The following is a 25158-nucleotide window of genomic DNA, read 5'->3' as shown; positions in this document are numbered from 1 at the left end:
CCCAGTGGCAGTCACAGCACATTTATCTGATGGCAAATTTGAACACAGGTTTTCCTTTAATGGAGTCCTTTCAAAGTAAGGATTAAAAAACCATTCTCCCACCTTTATGCTCTCACCATGATTATCTTAGTTCATTAAAAAATAAGCAGTCAGTGTTAGACTTGGTCATATTGCCACAAAATACCGTCCCAAAGTATTTTTCTGTCAGATGCACAAGACCTGTTTCCATACTGGTTTGTCCACACATGCTCTATAGAAATTTTCTGCTTTTTGACTGTGGTTGTGAACCAGACAGCATTTTGAAAATAGAGTGCTTGGCTTTTAATGTTGTTTCACTAAAAACTGCCTTCGAATGAGTAATACCAAGGAACTGAAATGTTAGTCTGTTGCTAATGCATGGTTCTTTTACTTTGTATCTTTTCAGATTAAATACAGATGTTGAACTGTGTCAGAGTCTGAGACGTCTGCTAGCTGATGAAACTGTAATGAGTTCCTTAGATCCAGAAACCAGGTACTTATTAATGCTTATAGATCTTTATAGATTATAATCAGAACCTTGTAGATTTAGATTCTTAGATGGTATATATTGTTCTTTATTGTACCTATATTTTGTGTTTTCTCACATTAATAAATGCAACTTTTGGAAAAACAATCCACATCTCCATAATTCATTTATTAGTCACTACCAAATTACCTGCACAGGAGTTAGGAAGTTTGCAATTTTATAATCTTGGAGAATGTCTGTGACTGTAGAGCACAAGATATATTTATGCTGAATAACTGAGATCTTGCAAGAACAAAAAAATGGAAGCTTAAGATTTTCTTCAATAATATTCTTTTGATTAAAATTATATACTGTACTGTGGTGTACATATCAGTGTTTTTAGGAATAAAATTAGGGAACAGACTATATAACTTTATTTCACTTTATAGAAGTTTATTTATATTTTTAAAAATTGGTTTAGCAGTATATTTAATAAAAGCTTATTCTATGATTGCTGTAATAGGCTTTATTATCTGTTTATGCAGTTATAGTTTTGAATTATTTATTCACTGACATGGTTAAACAAGCTTAATGTATAAGTTATTTCCTTCTTCCTTCTTTCACCACAATCAAGGATGTTAGATTTGGAAAGGTATTTTTCTGATGTTAGGATAAATGAAGTGTGAAAGAAAATTAGAATGGTAATTTGCACAAATTGGTTGAACATCTAGATTAAAGTACTGGAATTACTTTGAAGGATATTTTCAAAGCAGATGACTGAACTAAAAACAAAGGACAAATTGTTTCTCATGAGTAAATTGTTAAGGATTTAAAACATAGGAAATCTTTTCCCTAATAAAAACATTCATATAACTGTGGCATTATTCTCTGTGAAAGACATAAAACATAAATAACTACTAAAGGCAAAATCTGTTAAGAAATTATGCTTACTATCAAATGAGGCTGTTTTAACAGGGATTTACTGTATTTTTAGGCGAGTGGCAGAACTTTTTATGTTTGATTTTGAGATCAGTGGCATTCATTTGGATGAAGAAAAGGTAATTTCTGGCTACAATGTATGAACAGAAATTTGTCTACAAAAGACCAGATAATGAAACATGTGGGACATGAAATCACGTGATTCTGGGTCAGTTTGTCCTGTGTAGAAATTTGTCGCTTTAGAAGTGATGAATTTTATATGTTTTAAATCACTTCTAAAGACAGTTTTTAGATGGTTGTTCTCCCTAGTTTGGTCCTCATCATTCATTTCTGTTCTGAGGAGTTATAAGCAAGTCCTGAGATGCTATTTTCTTTCTTTGGTGTCTGCATTAGATATTTAAAATAGTTACTCAGCTGTCAGAACAACATATTTACAGAGAGGGAAAAGCAGCACTCCATGCACCTTGATGACAGGTTAATCAAGTGGGGTGTGTTAGAAGGGATCAGGTGTGTGTCCAGATACTCCTGGGGTGCTCACATAACTGGAAGTTGCAAATATTTTTCAAAATTGAATACCTGAGCATGGTCTGATTACCTGTCTTTGAGCTTTTACATACTTTTGCAGTAGTTAGTGATACAGCTTACACCATGCTTTGTGGTATGGATGATCTATCTATTCATAGTTCATGTCATATATAAAGTGAATTCCATGTTTATTTGAGTCATCCCGTCCAAAAAGATTTGTACAAAAGCTCTTCTACCAGATAGATGCCATAGAGTTATCCTGTTTGATGGTGTTTTGTGGCCTAAAAAATGGTTCTAGAATACAATTTTTACAGTTACTTTGTCCAAAGAAAAACCCCAAAACTTCAGCTCTGGGGTTTATGTCTGATTTGACTATTGATTCCATGATGCTTCATCTCCTTTCAGTTATAATTTCATATTTTATTTATTTTTGCATGTTTTTATCTTCCTCCCCTGCCTATCCCACTTTTCTTGCTTGCTGCTCAGTATTTCTTTTCAATTCTCATTTAAGACTTTAGAAACCCTTCCCTGTTTTAAGTTGAAGTTTACTTCTGCTACAAAGAATTTCTGCTTTTTGAAATAAAACTGAAAGATATATTTTCAAGAGAAAGGGTGGGAATGGGAGGACAGAGATCACATTATGTCATTCTTTGGATTTTACAAGTTATGTTGTATCTGTACCCTCAGCCTTTGTTTTTTTGAGCTATGAACCCACAGACAATTGAGACAATACTGTACTAATATAAGCAAGTTCACTGAAGTTCACATATTGCATGATTAAGTGTATGAAATACTGTGATGATGATAAAACTCTAAATTACAAACTCCTAAGAGGAGGATTGAAGTACTGTGAATAGTTTACGGTCTCCAGAAAACAGGACAATACAAACAGGAAAAAGAGAACTTGAATTCTATATGTATTTTAGGATATCTCTCTTCTTTTTTTATTCAGTGTTTTACATAGCAGTCAGTTACACCTAGCAAAGCTTATGTAAATCATACTTGAACTCCACTGTATGTTTTCTTACTGCAGAAACATTTTCTCTGAAATTTCAATGCTTTATAAGCATCTCATCTCATTGACTTGCCCTGCATTATGAATTTGTTGATTCCATAGGTATAATCTTAAGTGTTGTACTTTCTGCTTCATTTTTGAAAGAGTTCTCTAAGGTTTAAAAACTTTGATTTCTGCTTGTGCTGTGTCTGAAGATATTATTTTGTGCTTTATTTTTCTTACAGCGTAGAAAGGCAGTCGACCTCAACGTCAGAATATTGGATTTATGTAACGAATTTCTGATAGGAACTCACATTCCCAACAAGATTGACAAACATGTTTTGCCAGAGCATATTCGGTATAATTTTACTGCTGAAGGCAATTACTTACGAGTTGCTGGTCTACATGCTGATTGTCCTGATGATCTGGTTTGTATTCCCTGACTTTACTTTGGCATCCTTTATACCAGCAGTGCATATCAGTTATTTGACTTATTAGTGAGGCAAATGCATGTGATTTGTGATTATGCTGTTATTACTAACAAGGAAAAGCTTTTGTAGAATGTGATAATCAATGGCATACTTGATAGTTGCTGAAATAATGGCTGTGCAAATCCTGAATGGCTGGAGGAAGAAGAGGGGCAGACTGGATTTTAGGCAAGCACACTTCAGTTTATTCAGAGGTGGGATCCCATGAAATGCAATTCTGAAGGGTAAAGGAACTCACGAAAGCAGGTAGTTCTCTAAAGGCAGCATCCTTCAAGCGTGTGAGAGTATTGAGATACTCAGTATTAGTGCATCCTGATCCTTAGAAAGACAACCAGATGTAACAGGAACCTGGCTTGACAAGCAGACAGTTCTTAACAAAGCTTCCTTTCCAAAAGATAGCATACATGGAGTGGAAGCAGGTACAAGATCCAGGGAGGAATGTAGAAACATTGCCTGTGTGTATAAGGATGATGTTGGGAGGGTCAAAGCTCAACTGCAATTGTGATTTGGAAGGGACATCAAAAGCAGCAAGAGAAAAGCCTGAGTAAGGAAAACATGGCCTCAGTGCTGGCTGAGGTGGGTGACAGTGGCAGCAGACGATAAGGCTGAGATTCTCATCAATTTCTTTTACCTCAAGGTTCATCAGTGACTTTAGTCCACGGTAGGAGATTATAGTCTGGATTGGTGGACAACCAGATAGGTAAAAAAACTAATGTCATGATCAGACTCAGAGTACTGGTTGAAATGCACCCTACAGGAAGACTGGTAATGGAAGAACTCTTGCAAGGGCTGTCCTGGGTCCCCTGTTTAGCACCTTTATCAGTTATGTAAAGGAGGTGACAGAGGGTTTGCCTACCAGATTTGCAGGAGAGAGCAAATAGGGAGGAACAATCAATACACATGAAGGTCAAGGCTGACATTCAGAGTGCCCTAAAAGCTGTGATAATGGTTCAGTGGCAGTCTTACATAATTCAGAAAGGACAAGAGCAAAGTCATACGCCTGGAAATGGAGAATTCCTGGTTATAGGACAGGCTGGGACTGCTTGGCTGGGTCTGGTCTGTGGCAAAGGCCCACAGTGTTGATGGGCAGCAAGCTGAGCATGAGCCTGCAGTGACCTTGGCAACAAAGGGGCCAACAGCATCTGGACTGGACTGGATTATCACCCTACTCTTCAGGAGTGTCTTCAACCCAAGATGGGCAGTAACTGGAGTGCTTGCACTATGAGGAGGGGCAGAGGGATTGGGGCTTGTTCACCCTGTAGCAGAGGTGGTCTGGGGGGACCCTGATAGCACCCTGCCAGGACCTACAAGGATGACATGGAGAAAATAGAGCCAGGCTCTTCACTGTGGTGCATGACAGGAGAGCAAGTGTCAAAAGGCACAGACTGAGATGAGAAATGGCAGTTGGGGATTTTCCTGCACAGTGAAATAGTGAGGTCATACTGTCTCTCCCAGATGTGCAGGGCTTCAGGACCAGAAGAAGCTTTGTGTGACTTGGTCTTAGCTTATAGCTGTATCTGCTTTGTGCAGAAGGTTGGATTAGAGACCTCATGAAGTCCCATCCAATCTGACTTTTATCCTGAAAAAAAATCTTAGTTATTGTTGATGCTGTTTTTCTAAAAGAATTAATTTAAAGTTATAAATTTAGTTTAGACTCATTGAAATGTGGCAGTGGCTCCCTAGACTTTTAGGTACAATTCTAGGATCAGGAACATACTAAAATGAGGTTCATTCTTCACTTTTACTGTGTAGAGAGAAGCTTAGTTCAGATGAAGGCAAGTATAAGTTGTTGCTGGATTTCTTGAGCTTATTCCATATGTAGAAAATAAAATTTGTAACTGGTTTGTAAAACATAAAAGCATTTTATAAAATTTTATGAGTCTCCAGGTAATTTTTAGTCAGAGTTAATATGAGAAAAGGAGAAAGTTTGTGAGCAGATGGGCAGACTAATAATTTTCTAGTACAAAAAAAATAAGGCTTTACTCTTCCTCTGTTTTCTCTCCCCAGATCCTATTTCTTTTTCTTGTCAGATCCTTCCTAAGCAAATTTAGCTGGTATGCAGGAAACAATTTGGGTTTATTTTCAGAAGTTTTAATGAGTTAAGACAGCCCACAGAGTTGTCTGAAAAGCACAGATGCTGGCAGAAAGAGGGAGGTTATGAGGGACTGTTGACAGGAGTAGAGAGCAGGACCCTTTTTGGCAGTCTTGATCTGTTAGGTTGCCTCATTGCATTTCCTCATTCCACTTTTAATGGGTAAGAGAGCTGTAATTGTCAGGCAGTTGTAATTACTACTGTTAAAAGGCTTTAGGCCTTTTCCCAGTAATATCAGTGAAGTAGGGCTGTTAAGCCAGATCTTCAGTTGCATCACTTGTTTCTGTTAAAAATTACTCTGTTGCAATGTGACTTTTTTCTTTTTTTATCTTGTATTAGGTGCGAGAAGCTGCTTACAAGATTTTTCTCCACTCAAACTCTCAGCAGTTGGCTCGATTGGAGGAATTGCTTGTGAGCCGAAACAGCCTGGCACAGTTGGTTGGCTACGACACCTTTGCCCACAGGGCTCTTCAGGGAACAATGGCCAAAAATCCAGGTATAAAACATGCATGGAAGGACATGCTAGGAAATCAAATGTGTAACGGGTGAGGTCAAAGGTTGTTCATTTCTTTAGCTGAGTTTACACATCCTTCTTCCAGTGAGGTGGTTTGTTGCAGTTACATTTTTCTGTATGCCATACTCAGTGCTCACTGTAAATAACAGTACTCATTGAGGAGGATGTGTTGTTTTGGTTCAGAATTGATGCTCACACCTTAGATTATGAAGGTGACATTATCTCAGTGCTTAACGAAGTAAATGTAGTACTAAATTCTCTTGAAATAATGTCAATGGAGTTGTTTGTTAAAAGATCTAAAGGAAGTTTGGTTTGGAATATTCTCATGTAAATTTAACATCCTTAAGGGAAAAATAATTCTAATAATTTTCTCTTCCTTCTAGAAACAGTAAGGCAATTTCTGGAGAAGCTTTCTGAGCAGTTGGCTAAAAGGTATGTCTTTTTCACTAAGTTTTTTTTTTTAACCATGCTCTTTATTTCAAGAATAGAGGGATTTGTGCACTAATAAGTTAGGCAGTGCTGCTTATTATGTGCTCTGATGAAAAAAAAAGCAAGGCTGCCTCAAAATTTTGAGAGACAGCTTAGAATAAAATCTCTCTCTGTCATCAGAGAACACCCAGGACTGAATACAAGAAATGCAATTAACAGCAAACTAGAAGACCAAGTTGAAGAGTAGAATACCTCTTCTGGTCTTCCTGCCATATGCACAACTCTATATAATTTACATCTATAAACAGATTTCCATGTTTGTCCCTCTTGCCACCCTGAGCTCCACACAGCACAAAGCAGTTTCATCACTATATAAATGGGTATAATAATAATAATGAGTATAAACGGGGTGTATTGTAAGAATGAAAATGCTTTGGAGCTGTACAACCATGGGAAGAGGGACTGAATTTGAAAGTACCTGAATGGCAGAAGCAGAGTGAAAAGGTTTTTCTACTGTTGTACATGGGCCTGCCATTTTATATAGTCATTTTATATAGAACTATAAATCTCTGATTATGGATATCTTATTAGGATGGAATATTATCATGTGCTGTATTTCACTGCTGAAAAACGGTTCATTAACATTTTCATCATAAAAATAATTTTCAGAACTCAAAAAGACTTTGAAATGATGACAAAGATGAAAACGAAGCTCAACCCCCACAACTCAGTAAGTTACATTTCCATATGTGATTGTCTGTTTTGTTTTTTTTAAAAATATGGTACAAGGTAATCATGTTCTACAGTTACTTCTACTTTAGTGTACAAGATGTTGTAGAATTAGAAACATTCTTCTGGCTTCAAATGCTTTCTGACTACTAAGCTGCTGTTTTAAAACCAAATATTGAATATGAGAGAGCTGTTGGTTTATACAGAGTGATACTGAGATAACCAAAACATAAAGCAGTGAAAGGGAGTATCACTTTGCTTTGAATTGACTCATTTGAAAAATAAAGGCTGTACTTTAGGTTGAATTCAAGTCCAGTTTATGTAGTACATTGAATGTATCTTAATGCTGTACATATCTAGGTTTATCTTTTTATTTGAACTGAATGTATTTCTTGAAATCTGGTATGAAGTTCTGTCATATAGTTGAATAAGAAGACTAATCTTCAAGAAATGTTAAAGTTTTCAGGTTATGATATATGACGATGTTTTTGGTTTGAGCCCTAACTGTTTTCCATTATGTTTTAAAATTCTGTGACTTGCTGAAACTGAAGAAATACTCAAATGAAACCAGACTTTTACTTTGGATTCACTTGTTGTCCATTATTGTAATTATAAGCTGGAATTCTTTTTCAGATGCTGATGCCATGGGATCACCCTTACTACAGTGGAGTCCTTCGTGCTGAGAGGTAAGCTCCTTATGTTGCTGATTGTAATGTCAATGAGTGTCCTAGCAATAAAGACAAAGTCCTCAATATAAACAGGATTTTTTTCTTTGAAGATGTACCTCAATATGAAAAAATAAATATTATCTGGTGGGAGCTTTGTTTGTAACATTTTTTAGTTACTGCTGGAATGCCTGTAGAAGTTTTTGGCTCCTGTGTTGTTTTGCAGAGAAGTATTGGTCCTCTTTGATGATGAAAGAGGATGAAGCAGTTTCAGAACAGATAGAAGATTTCTTGTTTTGCTTTTAGTTCTTAGCTGGGCTGTAGTAATGTTTAAAAATAAATTTTGAACACTGAATACAATTCAACTCCTCTTCATATTTTAACTTCATTGTGCAACTTCATCCTCTTCTGCAGACTTGAAATAGAAACTTCTTTGGTGAATCTTTACTGCTTATGGATAAAATTCATTCTTATCTCTCTTGCAAAGGCTGTGAAATAAATCCTCTACACAGACTTAATAGTGCACGTGGCCTTTGCACATAATGAGATGTCAGCTCTGAAAGATGTAAGCCCTGCATGTTGCCTTTATTAGCTCAGCAGCAGTGAAACCTTTTAGGTTTCTGTTGGAAAAGATAATTGAAAGTTGTGCTGCTCTCACAAGGGGTTTAGGAAAAAAATCTTTCTTCACTGCAGATTTACAGTTTTTTTTTTGTTTTTAAACAAATAGACTGGATGTATCTGATTAAAATAGTAGTTTACTCTGTATCAGAAAGCTCTGGTAGTATAGACATGGCATGTAAAGATTGCCAGCAGCTGGCCTGGTTGTTTTCAGAATTGGTATGTGTTATAAGCACCAATTTAGAACATTAGGTGTAGAAGGCACTGTGGTTGTTACTTCTGGAGGAGTGTCTTCTGGTGCTGATTGTCCTTAGTCTTACTGTCCTTCTTAGATCTCCTCATGAAGATAACCATCTCATAATTGAGTTGCTAATGATCACAAGTAGATTATTCTGCGCTTTTTGGCATTTGAAAGAAAAATATTTCCTCTCCTTGGGGGGCTTTGTAAGAGACCAAATTAATTACTTTAAGAATTGTATGGTGGCTTTGTGAAGGAAGAGCTCCAGGTAAGACAGACCTAGACATTGGCAGTGTATCTTTGCTATTTTTTTGTATTCTGGCACCAAGTCTGGAACCTGTATCAGAGTCTTCTGAGTCTAAGTAGAGCCTCCCTGGTTACAGTGAAGGATTTGGGCCCAATGTTTTTCTCCCTCCAGCTTGGGCAGGACTATTTGTTGCTGGCAGGTATACAAGCATCTACAAGACTGGGGAAAAAAAGTAATTTTCTTTTCCATTTTGTGCAGAGCTGCTCCGCTTTAACACAAGAGTGTCGATCTTTCACAGTCCTGTTTTCTGTTGCCTGTCTTTGGAAAAAGTGTTTGATCTGGCTGACTGAACAAGTCTTTACATTTGTTCTGCTCATATTGGGGGTGTTTAGCAGGGTACTGGATACTGGGTAGTCAGCTCTGAAAACTAAAACTCACTTCTCCCCTGCACAGTGTCAAGGACTGTGCTTTATAAGTGCAACTAGGCAGGATCAGAGTATTCATACAACAACCAGAGGATGGGAATATACCTTGTTATATCTGTGCCCTAAATGCCCTGTTATTCAAATGGGATTTTCCTATCCTTTGTGTTGTATTTGAAATAGAATGAAATAGATGTGTTTGACCACATCCCTTCTTGAAAGCCCTGTGGGTGCTATGGTATGTTCAGGCCAGCACTTTTGTAACTGGAAGATGAGAACTGCATCTGCCACACAAACCTGCATGCTTGGCTGGAGTTTGACTTTTGGCTATTTGTTGTTGTTTTCTTCCTAACTGAGACAATTATCTTGAAGTATTAAATTATTCATCTAAGGAAAAGTGATGTTGTTTTTGGTTGGCTTTCTCCATGGGAAAATGATTGAAAATTGTTATTTTAATTATTATTTTTCTTTTTTTATATTTATAAGCTCAATAAGTTATTTTATTACTTCTATTTTATTTTGCATTTTTTCATCTTGGAATCACAAAATATGTTTTCAAAGAAGGTGCACTTGACTGTCATGCATTTCTCCTGTTCTTTGTTTAGTTTATAGTATTTTTTTGTTCTCCAAGAATTTCTTTCTTTTGGAAGAAATTTACTTTTAGCTTTAGGTATTTAACAGAAATCCTATGGTTGTATTTGTTGTAGTGCTGTGCACAGAGTATGGCTTATATATTTGTCTCTCATGTTTTGGGACTCAGTAGTAGTTTTCATGGTGGATTTTTGTATTAGGATTTTCTCTTTTCTTCCTCTTAGTAAAACATTTTTGTTGAAAGGGAAGCAAACGTGTGCTTTTGGGTATTCCTTTTGGACTACTGTTGTCACTGTTGCTCCAGCTGAAGTACACACCCAGAGTTTCCCAGGTACTGTCAGGTACATAAGATGTAGATTATCTTTACAAATGTAGGTATAAAGAAAGAAACTACAGGGATTTAGTTCTTGATTAAGTTACTCAGCACTAGGGGGTGCAAGAAATACTAGATGGAACAGTGTATCTGCTGGAAAATGTTTACTGTCTCTTAGTTTGGCCTATTCAACCAGTCCTCCAGATTTTGACCAGCTATATCTCAAAAGACACTGAAACTCATGACATATTTTTAAGGTGTCTATTTTGTGTTTGTAGCATGCTGTGTGTTTTAAAAGTATTTATATATTTTATCTTCTAAATATACGTTCAGTCTTTACTGTAATAGGATTAAGGAAACAAATCCTTCACTAGATTTCTAGTAGCTAGTTTTAAGAGGTAGATATTTACTTCTGAAGGATGCAGGATGCCCTCATGCGTTTGGACAGTGCAGTTCTGATGCTGTGTGCTGTGGCTGGGTTCGGGTTTTGTCGCTGCTTTCCTCGGCGTTACCGACCGTTGCTGCTGTTCTGTCACCTGAGCAGCAGGAGGCGCTCCAGACTCGAGCCACAGAGTTGCGGTGGTGCTGTCTGAACCCGGCCACGACAATTTTGTTTCTGTCAGCTTTCACCAAGTCCTTTCCCTGGAAACTTGATCCTACTTCAAAAGTGTAAGCCTCCCATTGATGGGAACAGGATATTTCACTTTTTTTTTTTTTTTTTTTTTTTCCCAGACTACATTAAGTAGCCTCTCTGGCTTTAAACCTACACTTAAGACTGTGTAATGTTTTTGTAGCTATAGTTTAAGAGGCAGGGAAAATACATGTCGGTATAAATGTACTTTTAAGAGAAACCGGAGACAAAAGTCTGAAATTCATGGTAGTAGTATCTTAAAAGAAGATAGAGTAATTAGGAGAACCTCAAGAATTTTGGCAGGCTGAGGGTAATAAAGCAGTGAATGCTAGAACATGCTTCAGCATCTAACAAGTAAGAATATGTCTAATATGTATATTATAAAAATAATAATGTTGCATTTTAGTGCAGACAAGTACCCAAGTATTAATTAAATTGCTTTACTTCTCAGTAAATGCATCTGTAATTCTCAAGGCCCTGATCTTGCAAAGATGTGGTAGTCCTGCTGACTTCTTCTGGGTCAGAGAAAAAAGCACAACAGAAAATCACCCCAAAGGGCTGTGAGAAACTTTTTGAGGTGAGCCATTTACCTTGAAGGTAGGATTGGCAGTGCTTACTCACTTCTGACAGAGGTGCAGAACTGTTCTTGAGAACCATCAGCAGTGAGCTTTGTGTATTTGGTATTGACTCTTGCTTCCTTAACCTATGATTCTTGCCAGGCTGGGTTGACTTTACTGGCTATAATTCACTGTTAGGAGTTTTGCCAAAATGTCTCAGATTTTATTCAACTTGAAGCTGTGATGTGCTTGCAGAGCACTGACTCTGTGCTAGTCCCTTTCTTTGGGGCTGCAGAAGGAAGTAAGACCAGCCTTGAGGATGACAGATCAATGCAAAAATAAGTTAGTTTCCTGATGAGTAGGAAAATGAAGCTACCATGACAGCTGCAGGCATTTTGAATCTTGGGGTGCCAGTTTAGCAAAAATTAGGAATAAATCACCTCCTCTCTTGTTGGGACTGTACATAGGTTGCTGGCTTCAGGGGAGGGTGGACACCACTTCTGGGTTTTTTCAGAGGGGTAGGTTCAGTACCAAGATATGAAAACGTGACTGAATGTTTCACAAGTTCCTAAAAGCAAAGTGAGGTTTGCAAGTTACTAGTAAAAAACTTGTTCATGGCTGCTTTTTGTAAAATTATTTTTAGTTTTATGAAAGACTGTTCTCTCTAGGGAATGCCATGTAGAAGAATAGCCCAGACCCTTTGCAGAACATGTGAGAAAACTGTCATTCTGTTCAATTTGAAAGCTGAAGTGTAAAAGTAATGCAAATGTAACTAGGAAATCGTTCAACCAAAGTGCTCAGAGAGAAGGAGAACTTCCTGTAACAAATTATTTATAAGAAAGGGAAGGCATGCCTTCTGTTAAATCAACTAATGTAGTTATAGAAAGTTCACTTCAACTCATCAGTCACTAAAGCTGGTGAATTAAGCTTTTTGGTGGGAAACCTGAAAGTTATTGAAAAACATTGCTGTGAAGCAGAATTCAGCTTTCAAAATTATATCTTTATTCAAGACATTATGGAAGAACAAATAAATTGTTGCTTTGAAAACAAAGTCAAATCTAAAAGTTGTGTGCAGTGTTGATACCAATATTCCAAATTACCCCTTAACCTCCTCCAAAATATTCTAGGAAGTACAATTAGCAGAAAGAAAAAAGATATGTGAAATACAGGTGCTACTTTATGGTTGATGAGAGTACAAAGGCTTTTTATTATTATCATTATTATTGCTATTATTTTTAAGAAATCCATAGTATTCTATAAATCATGGTTAAGAGTCTCCCTTTAGGTAAAGAATTAAGTTTCATAGTCTGGCATGTAATGAAAATTGGAAGGGGTTTTCCTTGTCTTGATCTCTTCAAATTGACCTGAGGGGTTCATCTCACTTTTATCTTTACTAACACGATCTTTTCAAGTTTCTTTGAAAGTTTTGACAGGATCTGTTTTATTAGAGATAATTAGTTAATTTTGTCTTCTATATTTTTGTGGATGTCAACAGGGTAATAATTTTTCTCACAAAAACCCCCAAAGAAGTCAGGATATATCAGGGACTACATTTAATAGCCACTGATAAGTATTTTTGCCTGGCAGCTAGTTTGCAATTGTTAAGAGTCTGAATGCTTGTGCTCTGAAGAACAGTGATCCTGATTCAAATATCTCTAATGTTCAATTTTATAAAAAGCATTCTTAATAGAATAGATGAAAGTCATGTTGCACAAAACAGTCTTAGTCTTGTTCCATAGATACAGCTTAAATTAAAGTGATTTTGAATCTGCATTTTATTTAGACTCAGTGAAGTCATACAAGCTTAGAAATAATTATTTGTAATCACATACTACATCTCTGTTTCTCACAGGGGCAAAGCCTTTTTGTTTGAAGCCTGCTGTTCTTGAAGAATAACCAAACCTCATTGTGTCGGTTAACTTTTTTTATAATAGTTTTTTTAATTGGTTTGGCTACTTTGCTTCTCTTAAAAATACTGCTGTGCTGCAAACTGTGAAAGTAAAGTGGCTGGATTTCTTAAATGTAGTTTATCCTTTAATAAAAAGCAGGAATTTACATTAAAGAAACTGCAGCTTTCTTTGATATTTCTGCTTTTGTAAGGAGGGTACTGAGATTTCTCTTCATAAAGTTACTGAGCTCAAAATCTGACATAAGAGTATATGAGAAAATTTTCATTCTTTCCAGGACTTTATAATAAATACAAATGCTTAGGCATTTGAAATCAGATGCTCAGAGTGAATTAAGTTACTGGAATATGCAAAATTAATACAGAGCAAACCTATTATGTTCAAGTTTATGTGTCTCAGTCTTTTACGGTTTTCAACGTGTAAGCATGAGAGTTATGCAATTCTACAGGAGAAACAAATAATTTAAGATTCATTATTATAATAAAAGGGACCTCTTTGAGTCTTGATTTTTATCTTTCTTAAGTCAAAGCAGCTTAACTGAAAGTTTGGCACAGAGGAAAATATTCTTTTCCACTGCAGAGGAGTTCATGTATATATTTGCTGATCTGCTACTGATTTGTGCAGACTGAGTGTGTGTTGATGTCCCCTTTTTTTCACATAAATGTTATATTTCCTACATCAAAACTAAAAGCAACTTTTAAAAAAAAATAATATCTAGGCATGTACAAAACCCTTGATTTCAGGAAGTCTTCTTTTAGATTAATCATTGTGTTTTCTGAGGGGTGTGTGTATGTCTATAACGGATAGAAGTTTTGATATTTCCTTTTCCTGTTCTTCCAGAATTATACTCAGATCCTTTAAATTTCACAGAATAGCTTAAGAAAATTTTTGTGCTCAAGTTCAAGGGTAGTTGGGTAAATCTTTTTGTAGCAGTGCAAACTGCAAAAATCAAAAATCAACCCATACCTGTTTTGTTGGGTTTTTTTTTGTTACTTGAGATACACTAGGAGAAATGTTACATGGTAAGGTTTTGACTGGAGCATATAGTTCTCTGCAAAGTTAACACCATTTGAGATCCATCTCTTTTGCCTGCATTTTCAAAGGCATATTCCGATAGAAAATGCTGTGATCTTCATCCTTCTGGGATTCAACTATACAACATTCCAGTCAGGGAAGCCTAAATTCTGGAAAGAAGCAAGAGCTCATACCTGAGCTCTAGACTTGTGCTAGTTACCTCTAATTGATACCTTGCTAAGTTTGAAAGTGTAATATTTGTGTCTGTTCTTCTCTGATGACATAGGCGTCCTAAGGTCCAGAACTCACATTTTAAGCAAAAGGGTATCCAGGCGGGGTGTTTGATTCTTGCCCTGGCTTACTTAGCTGCCCTGAATCCTTTTTCTTCCTTAGGAAATGCCATAACTATGTTTCCATGTGTTTTCTGGCTTTGGAGACAGCAGTACAATGTTTTGCTGGTGATGTTACTCTGCCATGTGCATCATCCTCCCTGCTGAAGAGTCTGTCTCCTCTTCTGGTGCTGCAAATTACAGCGTACAAGAAAACCTGTCTTCCAGCTCTTCTTTGCAGTAGTTATTGTCACTAAATACTGTCTGTCTCCAGAACATTAACTTTTTTTCCTAGTAGCAGTAACCCTTAGCAGAAATTTTACTGATAGCAGAGTGCCTGTTACTGTTGTTCAGTGTGGGTCATGATAATTTCCTTTCTGATTTCTTTTCCCAAAAATACTTGAGTGCACTTCCTGTTATAGATAAAATCATAACTTGTCTGAATAAATGTGGAGGCAGCTTGCCAAAGAGTGTGCTCATAATAAAGCAGCTGCTTCTTGCAGTTTTATTTCAATTTTTTTCTCTTTGTTTTAAATAGAAGGCACAAAGCTGTACAACTGTTCAAGCAGACAATTGATAGCAGCTTGAAAATTTTGTAGAAAGTGATTCTTAGAATGGTTGCAGCTTTAACACGTAGTATAATAAAAATAATTATATGCACAGTAGGGTCATCAACATTTATTAACGTTAGATTATGAAGATAGCTTTGCTCTGACTAGTGAGCATTTCAAGGGCAGGCTAAGCTAAAGCACTTTGGGAATTCTGCTTCTTTTTATGTAGAGTCAGTCAGTATCAGCTAATTCATTGACTGAAGTAGTTGTCCTTTCATTCTGTTGATTGAATAGTAATGTACAGTGGAATCCCAGAATCACAGAATTGTTAGGGTTGACAGACACCTCTGGAGATAATCTTGTCCATTCCCCTGCCAAGGCAGGAATGCCTTGGTTTTCATAGGGTTTTGTTGGAAGGCTTTAGTTTGCTTTTACAAATACACTGGGTTTCATGTTTGAAACAAGCATCAAAGAAGCACCATACACCTGGGATAGAGGATGGGGAACTTTGAGTTTTCTCTTTAGCTTCAGGAGAAATTAATTTTACAGTCTTGGATCAGCCCTCAAAAAGTCTCTGCATCCTACGCAGACAAGTTCTGTCTTTGTTACTGGGCAATTTAAAATGCTAAAGGAGTGCATTGAGAGAAGTCTTCTTAAAGTTTTTATGTGGTCTTTTAGAAAATCTGACTTGGGTCAGAGTGTGTATTTGAGGATACAACCTGAGACCCTTTAACAGCATGAGAATTTTTGTTGAAAGGACTGAGAGAAGTTTGGATTGCTGTCACAATCACAGTCCCCATTGCTGCCAGAAAGTTGAGCTGCCATGTTTTTAGATTGGTATGAATTTGAATGCCAAAATACTGTGCCTGGGAAATGTGTTCTTGCAGTTCCACTAATGTGATGAAGCTGTCAGTAACTGAGATTGGGTAATCATTTGCTAGCTAGCAGATGCCTTTTTCTTGTCATCTGGAAACAATGAAGTTGCTAATGACTGCTACCATTTGAGTGTCTGAAATCAAGCAAGAATCTTCAACAAGGGAACATCTACTTTGTAAACTCTTCCAAATACTTTTCTACCCACACCCATATGCCAGATTTAAGTTTTAGAGATCCAGTAGAGATTGCAGCATTTCTTGTTCTGTTCACGTAGTATTTTTATTTTTGAGGAAGATTTAAATTTTTTTGTTTCTTCTCTTTTCCCCATTGTCCTCTAATCTTACCTAGTGTTACATCTTTTATTTTTCAGTGAGTAGCATTAAATCTTGAAGGTGGGGGCTCAGAAGACAGTCATATGCTTGCTCTTGCCACTGAAAGGCAAGATCATCTATCAGTAATAATTCCAGGAATTGAGGTTTTGGTTATAGAACATCAGTTTCAGATAGCTGAGGTTTTGGCTAATTGCTGTTCCTAAGTAAGCCCAAAGAGATATTTTTCCTGGAATCAGTACAAGTTTGGGGTTAGGTTTTCTTCACTTATAGTTGGTTGTACTTTATTTGTAAAAATAGAGTTCGTGTATGAGGTAGGACCAAATTCAAAACTTCGGAATTGCATCTGTGTTTCGGTGTCTGGAATGATTACTGCTTAGTGGGTATAGACTGGTATTTAGACAAAGATTTTTGAAGATGTATTACACACTTTTTGGAGGAGTAGCTTTTTTTTTCAGTACCCAGTACTCATTTTGGAGTATTATTGGTTATTATAATCTGATTGTGATAATTGCACTATACTATGGGGTTTAACCCTTTTCTGCATAACTCCTAGGACATTGCACTGGCTAGCAAAAAATGGATGCTAGATAATTCAAGGTATAATAATCTCTGCTGACTGCTGCCAGGTGTGTTCAAAAGTAAGTTAAGTATTGGGTCTGTGGCATAAGATACTAGGTGGTAGTTGAGGATTTTTCAGTATCTTCAGTCTTTTTTGTAGACTGGTGTAATAGGCAAGGCAGAAATGGATAATTGAGATCAGAAGTAGAAACATTTTTTGTTTTGGCATTCTGTATAAATAATGTTGTTTTTCAAAACTTTTTTCAAATTTCATTGGCAAGAAGAACATTAACACACATCTTTCATTAAATGTGGGAGAGGTTTGATCGTGGCAATGTTCTACCAGAAGGGACTGACCTTAACTTTGTGTAGTTTCTATTAAAGTGGTTGTTTAGTCAGGACCTCATTGTACTCAAAATGTCAAGATTGTGACATCTTCAAACATTAGCCAGAGTAGGAGGGCTAGTTCCTCTGGGAAGTCTGCCTTAAGGCATTAGTCTGTTACTGCTATTTTTCTGGGGGGCTGGATAAGTATCATGCTTTTTCCAAAGGACATAACTATTGCAGCCTGACTTCCTGCCACCCCCCACCCCCTCTCCCACTTTAGACAGTGACAGTATACTACAAAGTATTTACCAGAAAGCCTTCCCATCCTTTTCATCTTAGGGTAGGGTCATGGGGACATTTTGCATATTCAAGGAGTGCTGAGAATGAGAAATAGGTACTGATCTCCTCCCTGCAATATATTAATTTTAGCTGTTCTATCCATGAAGAAATACCATTGCTTTCTCCTGCTGGTACCTATCTGTGTTTTTGACTGAAATTAAAATGAACTTAGTTTCAGAGCTTTTTATTTCCATCCCTCCAGCAAACATATTAATCCAGTATTTCAACTGAATGTGGTAATCCTTTGCAATTAGTATGAAACATTGTCTTCCTCTGATAAAGCTGGAATCTATCTCATGCTGTAGCTGTGTGCTCTTGGTCCTAGGCTCCATATGACATCTTCACAAAATAGTTGAGGTTGGAAATTTTCACTGGAGGCCATCTGATCCAGCCACCTGCTAAGGCAGGGTCCCCTAGATCTGGGTGTCTGGAATCATGTCCAGACAGCTTTTCAGTATCTCCAAGCTGCAAGACTTTGTAGCTGCTAAGGGTAACCTGTGCCACTGCTTGCTAATCCTCACTGGGAAAAAACTGTTTCCTGATGTTGAGATGCAATATCTCATGTTCCATTCTGTGCCCCTTCCCTCTGGTCCTGTCACTGGGCAGCACCGAGAAGAGCCTGGCTTTGTCCTCTTTGCACCCTCCCTTCAGGAGTTTGTACTCCTTAGTAGGATCCCTGTGAGCCTTCTCTTTCCCAGGCTGAACAGTGTGGTCATGTACTCTCTTTCTGATGAGCCGAGCACTGCACTTCAGCACTGGACACAGACAGTGCTGAGCAGAGCAGAAGGATCACCTCCCTCGGCCAGCTGGCTGTGCTCTTCCTAATGCACCCAGGATGCCATTCACCTTCTTTGTGGCAAGGATCCCTCCCTGGCTCACCAGGACCCCCAGGCCCCTGTCTGAAAACGCCTTTCCTCTGGGCCTGGGTGTCTCCCAGCACATACTGATGCCTGGGATTGTTCTCCTCAGGTTCAGGGGAGGACTTTTTGAAGTTTCTGTCCACTCATTTGTCCTGTAAGCCTGTAAAGGTCCCAGTGGATGGAAGCAAGACCCTCTGACATAGGAGCCACTCCTCCCAGTTTGGATGACAGTTTGGTGTTACCTGCCAACAGCTGGACAGGACTGAACCCAGTATTGACCCCTGGAGCACACTGCTGGTTCTTGGCCTCCAATCAGCCATTGTAGCACTGATCCCCTCCCTCTGGGCTCTGCAAAGATCTTATAGGAGACAGTGTCAAAGGGCCACTGAAGTCCAAGGAGGTGATGTGCACTGCTCTCCCCTTTTCTGCCAACCAGTTATTTCATCACATAAGGATATCACATTATTTAAGCATGACTTGCCTGTGGTTGCTTTGAATCTATGCTGACTCCTCCTGGTAACATTCTTGTCTTTCATGTACTTGGACACGGCTTCCAGGGTTAGCTGGTCCATCAAAAAAAATTCTGCTCTTTAGAAAATTTTGAGCAGTCTCTACACATCTTTTGATTTTCCTTACTTTTGTGTAAAAGTTATCTAATTTCATGAAATGTTTTCAAGGGTGCTGTTGACTTCTTATTATTTTTGTGTTCTCTTATCCTGCAGCTGAACTCACTGTTGGGAGCTACACATTTTAATTTCCTGCAGCTGTGAAAATTGGATGTTTTGTTATGAATGTGAGCTGTTGGCAGTGTTAAATTTTGATTTACTGAAGTGTGTGTTTGTAGTACTGTATCGTATGGGTGCATTCTTGAAATACCTTGTACCTTGTCTCTCTTCTCTGACTGGGCAGGGAGGAAATGGCACGGGATGATTATGGATGTCTGGGGGGAGGTGAGTGTGCAGGCTTTGCACATAAGTGTAGCTTTGGCAGGACTGATTGAAATGCACTCATCAAAAAAGCCCTGCAAAGAGCCCTTGTGCAATGAAAGCACTTCAGCTTGTCTGTGGTGTGTATTGAGACAGTACTTTTGTAGCCAGATATTAGTTGAAGAAGCAATTCTTTGAATTGCAAATGAAGAACTCAGCCTACTATTCATAGTGGCATGTAGAATGACAGAAGATTTTAAAGTGAGATGACAAAAACCAGTTCTAAACTTTTATGGAGGTTGTTATTATTTGCTGCCAAAAGAAGGGGCATTTTAACAGATCTTGTAGTCTCTGTGCAGGGAGAGCTTCAGAGCAGAATCAGGAGGTCTGAAACACTTAGTGGTGTGTTTCAGTTTTTGTGGTAACAGTCTGGGCAGAAGGCAATCTCTGGGAGAGTCTGTTGAAGTGTGGAGACATCTGAGATTTACCTGCTAAAGCTTTCCAAAAAGCACCACTGTTGAAAGCATTGCAATTCTTAGGAATTACTGACTTAAAAATTCTGAGGTTATTCAACACATACCCTGTAGTTCTGTACTTGGAGGTGGAAGGGGAGCTCTGTGTATCAATCAGTGTCCTTTGTACTCCAAATTTCTGTGGTTTATGTGAAAATTAACTCATCTCTTCTGCTTTATTTTAGACTTACTTTCAATCTTTTTAGCTAACTTGATCTAAAGTGATTTTTATAATGCTTATTTCCTTGGGTGTGGTGACTTTTGAATTAGAAGGAAAACGTGCATATGGAAGAGTGTGGTGTGTGAATTTAAGTGTGAAGTTCTTGAAAAAGTGTGTCAGTGTGGTAGAGGCAAAATCTGCTTTATTTTCTATGTTCTAGTATAGTTTAAAACAGAATGGAATACACTGGCTTTAGCTTCTTGTATTTGTGAAAATAAGCAAAATCTTGTACCTCACAGTATTGTGGCTTAGAGGAGTAACCTCACCCTGCTGTGCCTCACAGCTCAGTGATGCCCATCAGTGAATCAGAGCTGTAAACAGCACTTTGGCAAATGAAGGATCCCCAGTGGGCTTCTTTTTCAGGTCTTCTCTGTGGGAGTGGGAAGGAAAGAAGGGTTAGTGTGTGGGTAGGGACTAGCTGGTTCTTTCATAGCTGGTCTGTAACTAAGTCTTTTGATCACAGGCCTTAAAACAGCATGGTTCTCATCTTTGGTGTCCAGCTATTGTAGTCTAGCTGATGCATGTTTAAATTTCAGTGACTGTGATTGTCTAGACTTAAACAGTCTTTACTCTGAGACCCTAGAAAACGGTATAAAACAACACTTGGGTTTTGTATGTGAAATGAGACAAGAATATTTTTAGCTGTTTTGGGTGCACACACAACTACAAACAGATTCCAGTTCTGATTTTCCTGCTGTCTCAAAAGTGTGGTGCAGATCAGCTTGTGAAAAGTGTAATTTTGCAAAGCATTTCTTTGTTTGATACACCTGTAGTGTGTTTACTTTTTAGTAAAAACAGCGTAAACAGCGTGCATCTCTGAACTACTTTCTGAATTTTTTTGTTCATTCTCAGTTTATATGACAGCATGCAGATGTATGATATCTTCCTTCTTATGAATGTCTTCTGTGCTACAGCATCTTGAATATACTTGGTTGAGGTTAGGCTCGGGAAGCTATGTTGGCCATGTTTGAAATCCATGTCACAATATTCAGGTGGCTCACAGCTGTAAGAGTTTTTTCTATGTGGTTCAAGAGAGTCCCCAGAGCTTGAGGTGTGATTTTTGTGTGGGAGGTGGTTGTGTCTACTTGGTGTTTCTGTTGCTGCAGTGAAAGGCAAGGCTGCAGAGTCAGCAGTGCTTACCAGTTGGTTTCCTGCCCTAGCTGAGGATTTGGCTTACACCACAGCCAAAGCCAGCTTGTTTTTCTGATCAGTCACACGATGCAGCCTTGGCATGGGAAAGGCACTTGAGTGCCAGTGGCCTCCTGAGTATCAAAAGCCACTGCTTGGCCACCCATCATGTTGCCATGGTCTGTTTGGGCTACATTGTTCACCACATTTCTGAACATCATAGTTAACATCTGTTGAATTTGGTATCCAGATTTGAATATAAGTAAAATTGAGGTACTGCAAAGCACTGTGTCTGTAACTTGGTTTCACTATTTGAAAAATAAAGCCAAACATGCTTGCTGAGGTCCTTTTGGCTGAGCCAGTGTATTTGTGACATCCTGTGGCTTGAAGGCGAGTACTGTAGTTTATGTAGCTTTGCTGACTGACTGGTTTGGGATTCTTGTATTTCCTTAGGTACAACATTGATCCTGGCTTGTACTGTCCGTTTTTCTCTCTTGGGGCATGCATGGAAGGTTTGAACTCTCTATTCAGTCAGCTCCTAGGGATCTCTCTCTATGCTGAACAGACAAAAAGAGGAGAGATTTGGTCTGAAGATGTTCGAAAGTTGGTAAGTGTTCCCAGCATCTGAAACCAAAGGGAATTTAAACAAGATAGTGTGTTCCTGTGAGCTATGAATCAAACTTTAAAAAAAATTGCTTGGATACCTATCAAAATCACAAACTAGTTATCTAATTTTAGTTGGAGTTAGACTTCAAAAACATTATCATCTCTTTAAATGCCTTTTGGATGTTTGGTGTTTTATGGCTTAACAATAGCTCTGTGTCAATGATGCCTGAATCAGAAACAGCTTGTGTTTGGAGATTATTGTTGCACCTTTCTGAATGAGTCCTGTTAGTTTATTTAGTTTCAATTTATAGATGATCATAGATGACTAGAATGCTGTAGGTGTATGTCCTAGCAGTCATGTGTCTTTGCCTCATTTTTTTTTTTACTCTGTAAATCATCTTTAGTTTGAGATTGATTTTTAATTTTCTTTTATTTTTTCTGCCCTCTTTTTAGGGGAGGGTGGAAATAAAAACTTGGGCAGTAACTTACTCATCAGGTTCCCAAGTTCCTCTGTTGTCTTCCTACATTTATTCACTGCCAGATCTCCACTGCTCTTCTGTCCTCAACCTCCAGCAAGAGATTCTGTTCTTTATCTACTGTCGGTCAATTTATAGTTACTCCTTACTCTTTTTATTTTTATTTCCATGGTAAATCAGCTCGTGTTTGTCACTTGGGACCTACAGACAGTGCTTTTTTAATACAGAAAGTACTTTTAATACTAATCTGTGACTAGCTAGTTTTGAGTGAAATGCAGAAACATCTGTAGTTTGAGATACAAGATGTGAATTTTGTACACATTTTTTTTTCAATTAAAATTATGAACAGATTTTATATTAATTATTCCCAGTTAATTTGTTATTTATTCATTATAAGTCTTGGGATTTAAATATTATGTCTTCAATTTACATGTTATCAGTGCTTTCACTATGGAAATGATACTCTCTTTTTTCCTTCAGGCTGTTGTTCATGAAACTGAAGGTTTGCTAGGATACATCTATTGTGACTTCTTCCAGCGACCTGATAAACCACATCAGGTAACATTTGTGATTTGACTTCAGCTTGAGTTTTATTGGAGTGTAGCATTAGTGCCATTTGCATTCAATGTAAATTTAGTGAAACTTGCCTCATTTTAAAATAAATTTAAACAGGGAATGTCTGTAACTTCATGTGTGGGTTTAGATAAAATTTTTTTTAGAGCAAGCTTTCATTTAAAAAAACATCACCCAGTAGGCTGAACTCAGACTGTGGTACAGAGTAACAGGCATTTTGAAATGTCATAGAACTCTGTTTAGAGAAATGATAGATATTTAAACACTTATTTTCTGGCCTACCGTTTGCAAGTAGAAACAATTTGACATTTACACTTTCTAATCTTTACACTCAACTTTTTTATTTTTTATTTTTTATTTATCAATTTTTATTCTAAATTCTCCTTAAAACTGGAGAAGGTTCTACTGTAGATGTTGTAGATGATGTGTCACTACCTAGTACCAGTATATTTGCAATAGGACAGTTGATACTTCACTGCAAATTTCCACCTTTAGTGAGGTGATGAGTGGCAAAGTTTAAATCTACATTAGTTTAATATATAACTGTTTTTTAGTATTTTGCAATATACTAGTAGTGCTGTGTGATATATTTTATAAAGAAGTTACTGCTGAAGGCCGAGGAGGGAACTTGATCTGTACATTATGGATTTGACTCATCAGTAAATTTCTTGGCACTAGTGATACCTGTTAGGAAATTTGAATGGTTTGATAATTCTAAAACATAAAGAAATAATTTTATTTTCTAAAAGCAAAACAGTCTTTATGGAATAAAGTAATTTCCTTATGAATTTGAAGTATAAGGATGGAGAAACAGTGCTGCTATTGAACAACACTGTTAATGATCATTGAATTCCACTTGTGTAACAAGTATATGTTCAGATTTGATTTAACAGTTTAGTTTAATTTAATCATTGTTTTAATAGCATTGATATAATGACATTGGCTGTCCATGTTTGCTTTTACCTTGAAAAGGACTGTCACTTTACAGTTCGAGGTGGCAGGCTAAAGGAAAATGGAGAGTACCAGCTACCTGTAGTTGTTCTTATGCTGAGCCTTCCCAATTCAGCAAGGGGTGCACCAACACTACTCAGTCCTGGCATGATGGAGAATCTCTTCCATGAAATGGGGCATGCTATGCATTCTATGCTGGGAAGAACTCGGTACCAACATGTCACTGGTAAGGAAGTTATAATAGTGATTTTTTTTTTTGTTGTAGTCAAATGTTTAATTTCCAGAAGAAAGGAGTAGATTAAAAAAAAAAACCAAAAGAATAAAAAGAGTATGAACCAAAAATGGTTTTCATGTTAATAGTTCTATACCCTTCATGATTTGAGAATACTGTATCAGATCCTTAGATATTATGTAAAACTCAACCAAACAACACTTGATTATTCTTTTTCTAATAAGAATAAGGTGTTTGTATCTCTTCTTTATGTACTGTTGATCTTTATTCTCTTGGTGGCATCCACTCTTGCAAGTTAGTCTTATATGGAGTTTATAATTATTGGAATAGCTGGAGGTTGGGAAATAGGTTGTACCTAATGTAGAACCACAATGATTCCTGGGTTGGAAATTACTTAGGAAAACGAATGAAGGAAAATTAGTGAATTAGGTCTTGCAAAGAGTAGTGAGGGTATTGGTTGGCAAGTCTCTGGCTTCTGTAACCTTCTGTAACCTTCTGTTGTGGCAAACAGGTCAAAGACCCATGCTGGCTAAAGCTGCTTGGCGTGCTACGTTTTTTTGTCTGTGGACAGCTTGGTATATTCTTTTCTATAATAGTGTGCTGGAAATCTCAAGTAGACATTTACATATTAAAAAAAACCCAAAATAAACAACCAAATAAATGAGATTGTAACTCCCTTGTCTGATGAATTAGTTTTTAATATGTTTTATTGTTTTTATGCTAGTGATACAAAGGGATGTCCATATTAATGTTTTATCAATGGATACCTTTGCACCCAGTGGCCAAATACTCTTTTTTTAAGTCATCCATTTAAAATTAAAATTGATTGAACTGTTTTATAAGTAGGTTACTAGTGGACATTGTTAAAATGGATGAACACTGCATAATTCCTTCCATATAAGCTCTGTATGGTCTTTAGGACAGCTAAGGATTTTTCCCCCAGTCCTTCTCATGTAGCCTTGCTC

The 25158-nt window shown here is 37.4% G+C and overlaps 1 protein-coding gene across 1 annotated transcript in view; it reads left to right on the top strand.

Annotated features, from left to right (window-relative positions):
- MIPEP (mitochondrial intermediate peptidase) overlaps positions 1–25158 on the top strand; it is a 65217-nt gene that overhangs the window by 5919 nt on the left and 34140 nt on the right. Inside the window, exons 4-13 of the mRNA XM_056496693.1 lie at positions 425–511; positions 1479–1542; positions 3188–3370; positions 5862–6018; positions 6420–6468; positions 7135–7195; positions 7828–7880; positions 21809–21962; positions 22918–22995; positions 23983–24187. Of these exons, the coding sequence (XP_056352668.1) occupies positions 425–511; positions 1479–1542; positions 3188–3370; positions 5862–6018; positions 6420–6468; positions 7135–7195; positions 7828–7880; positions 21809–21962; positions 22918–22995; positions 23983–24187 (1091 nt within the window). The remainder of the gene's footprint in view (positions 1–424; positions 512–1478; positions 1543–3187; positions 3371–5861; positions 6019–6419; positions 6469–7134; positions 7196–7827; positions 7881–21808; positions 21963–22917; positions 22996–23982; positions 24188–25158) is intronic.

Source organism: Oenanthe melanoleuca, chromosome 1 (genome assembly GCF_029582105.1).
Source record: "Oenanthe melanoleuca isolate GR-GAL-2019-014 chromosome 1, OMel1.0, whole genome shotgun sequence".
Lineage (NCBI taxonomy): Eukaryota > Metazoa > Chordata > Aves > Passeriformes > Muscicapidae > Oenanthe > Oenanthe melanoleuca.
Note: the sequence above shows the minus strand (reverse complement) of the source record. Positions and strands in the feature narration are given on the sequence as shown.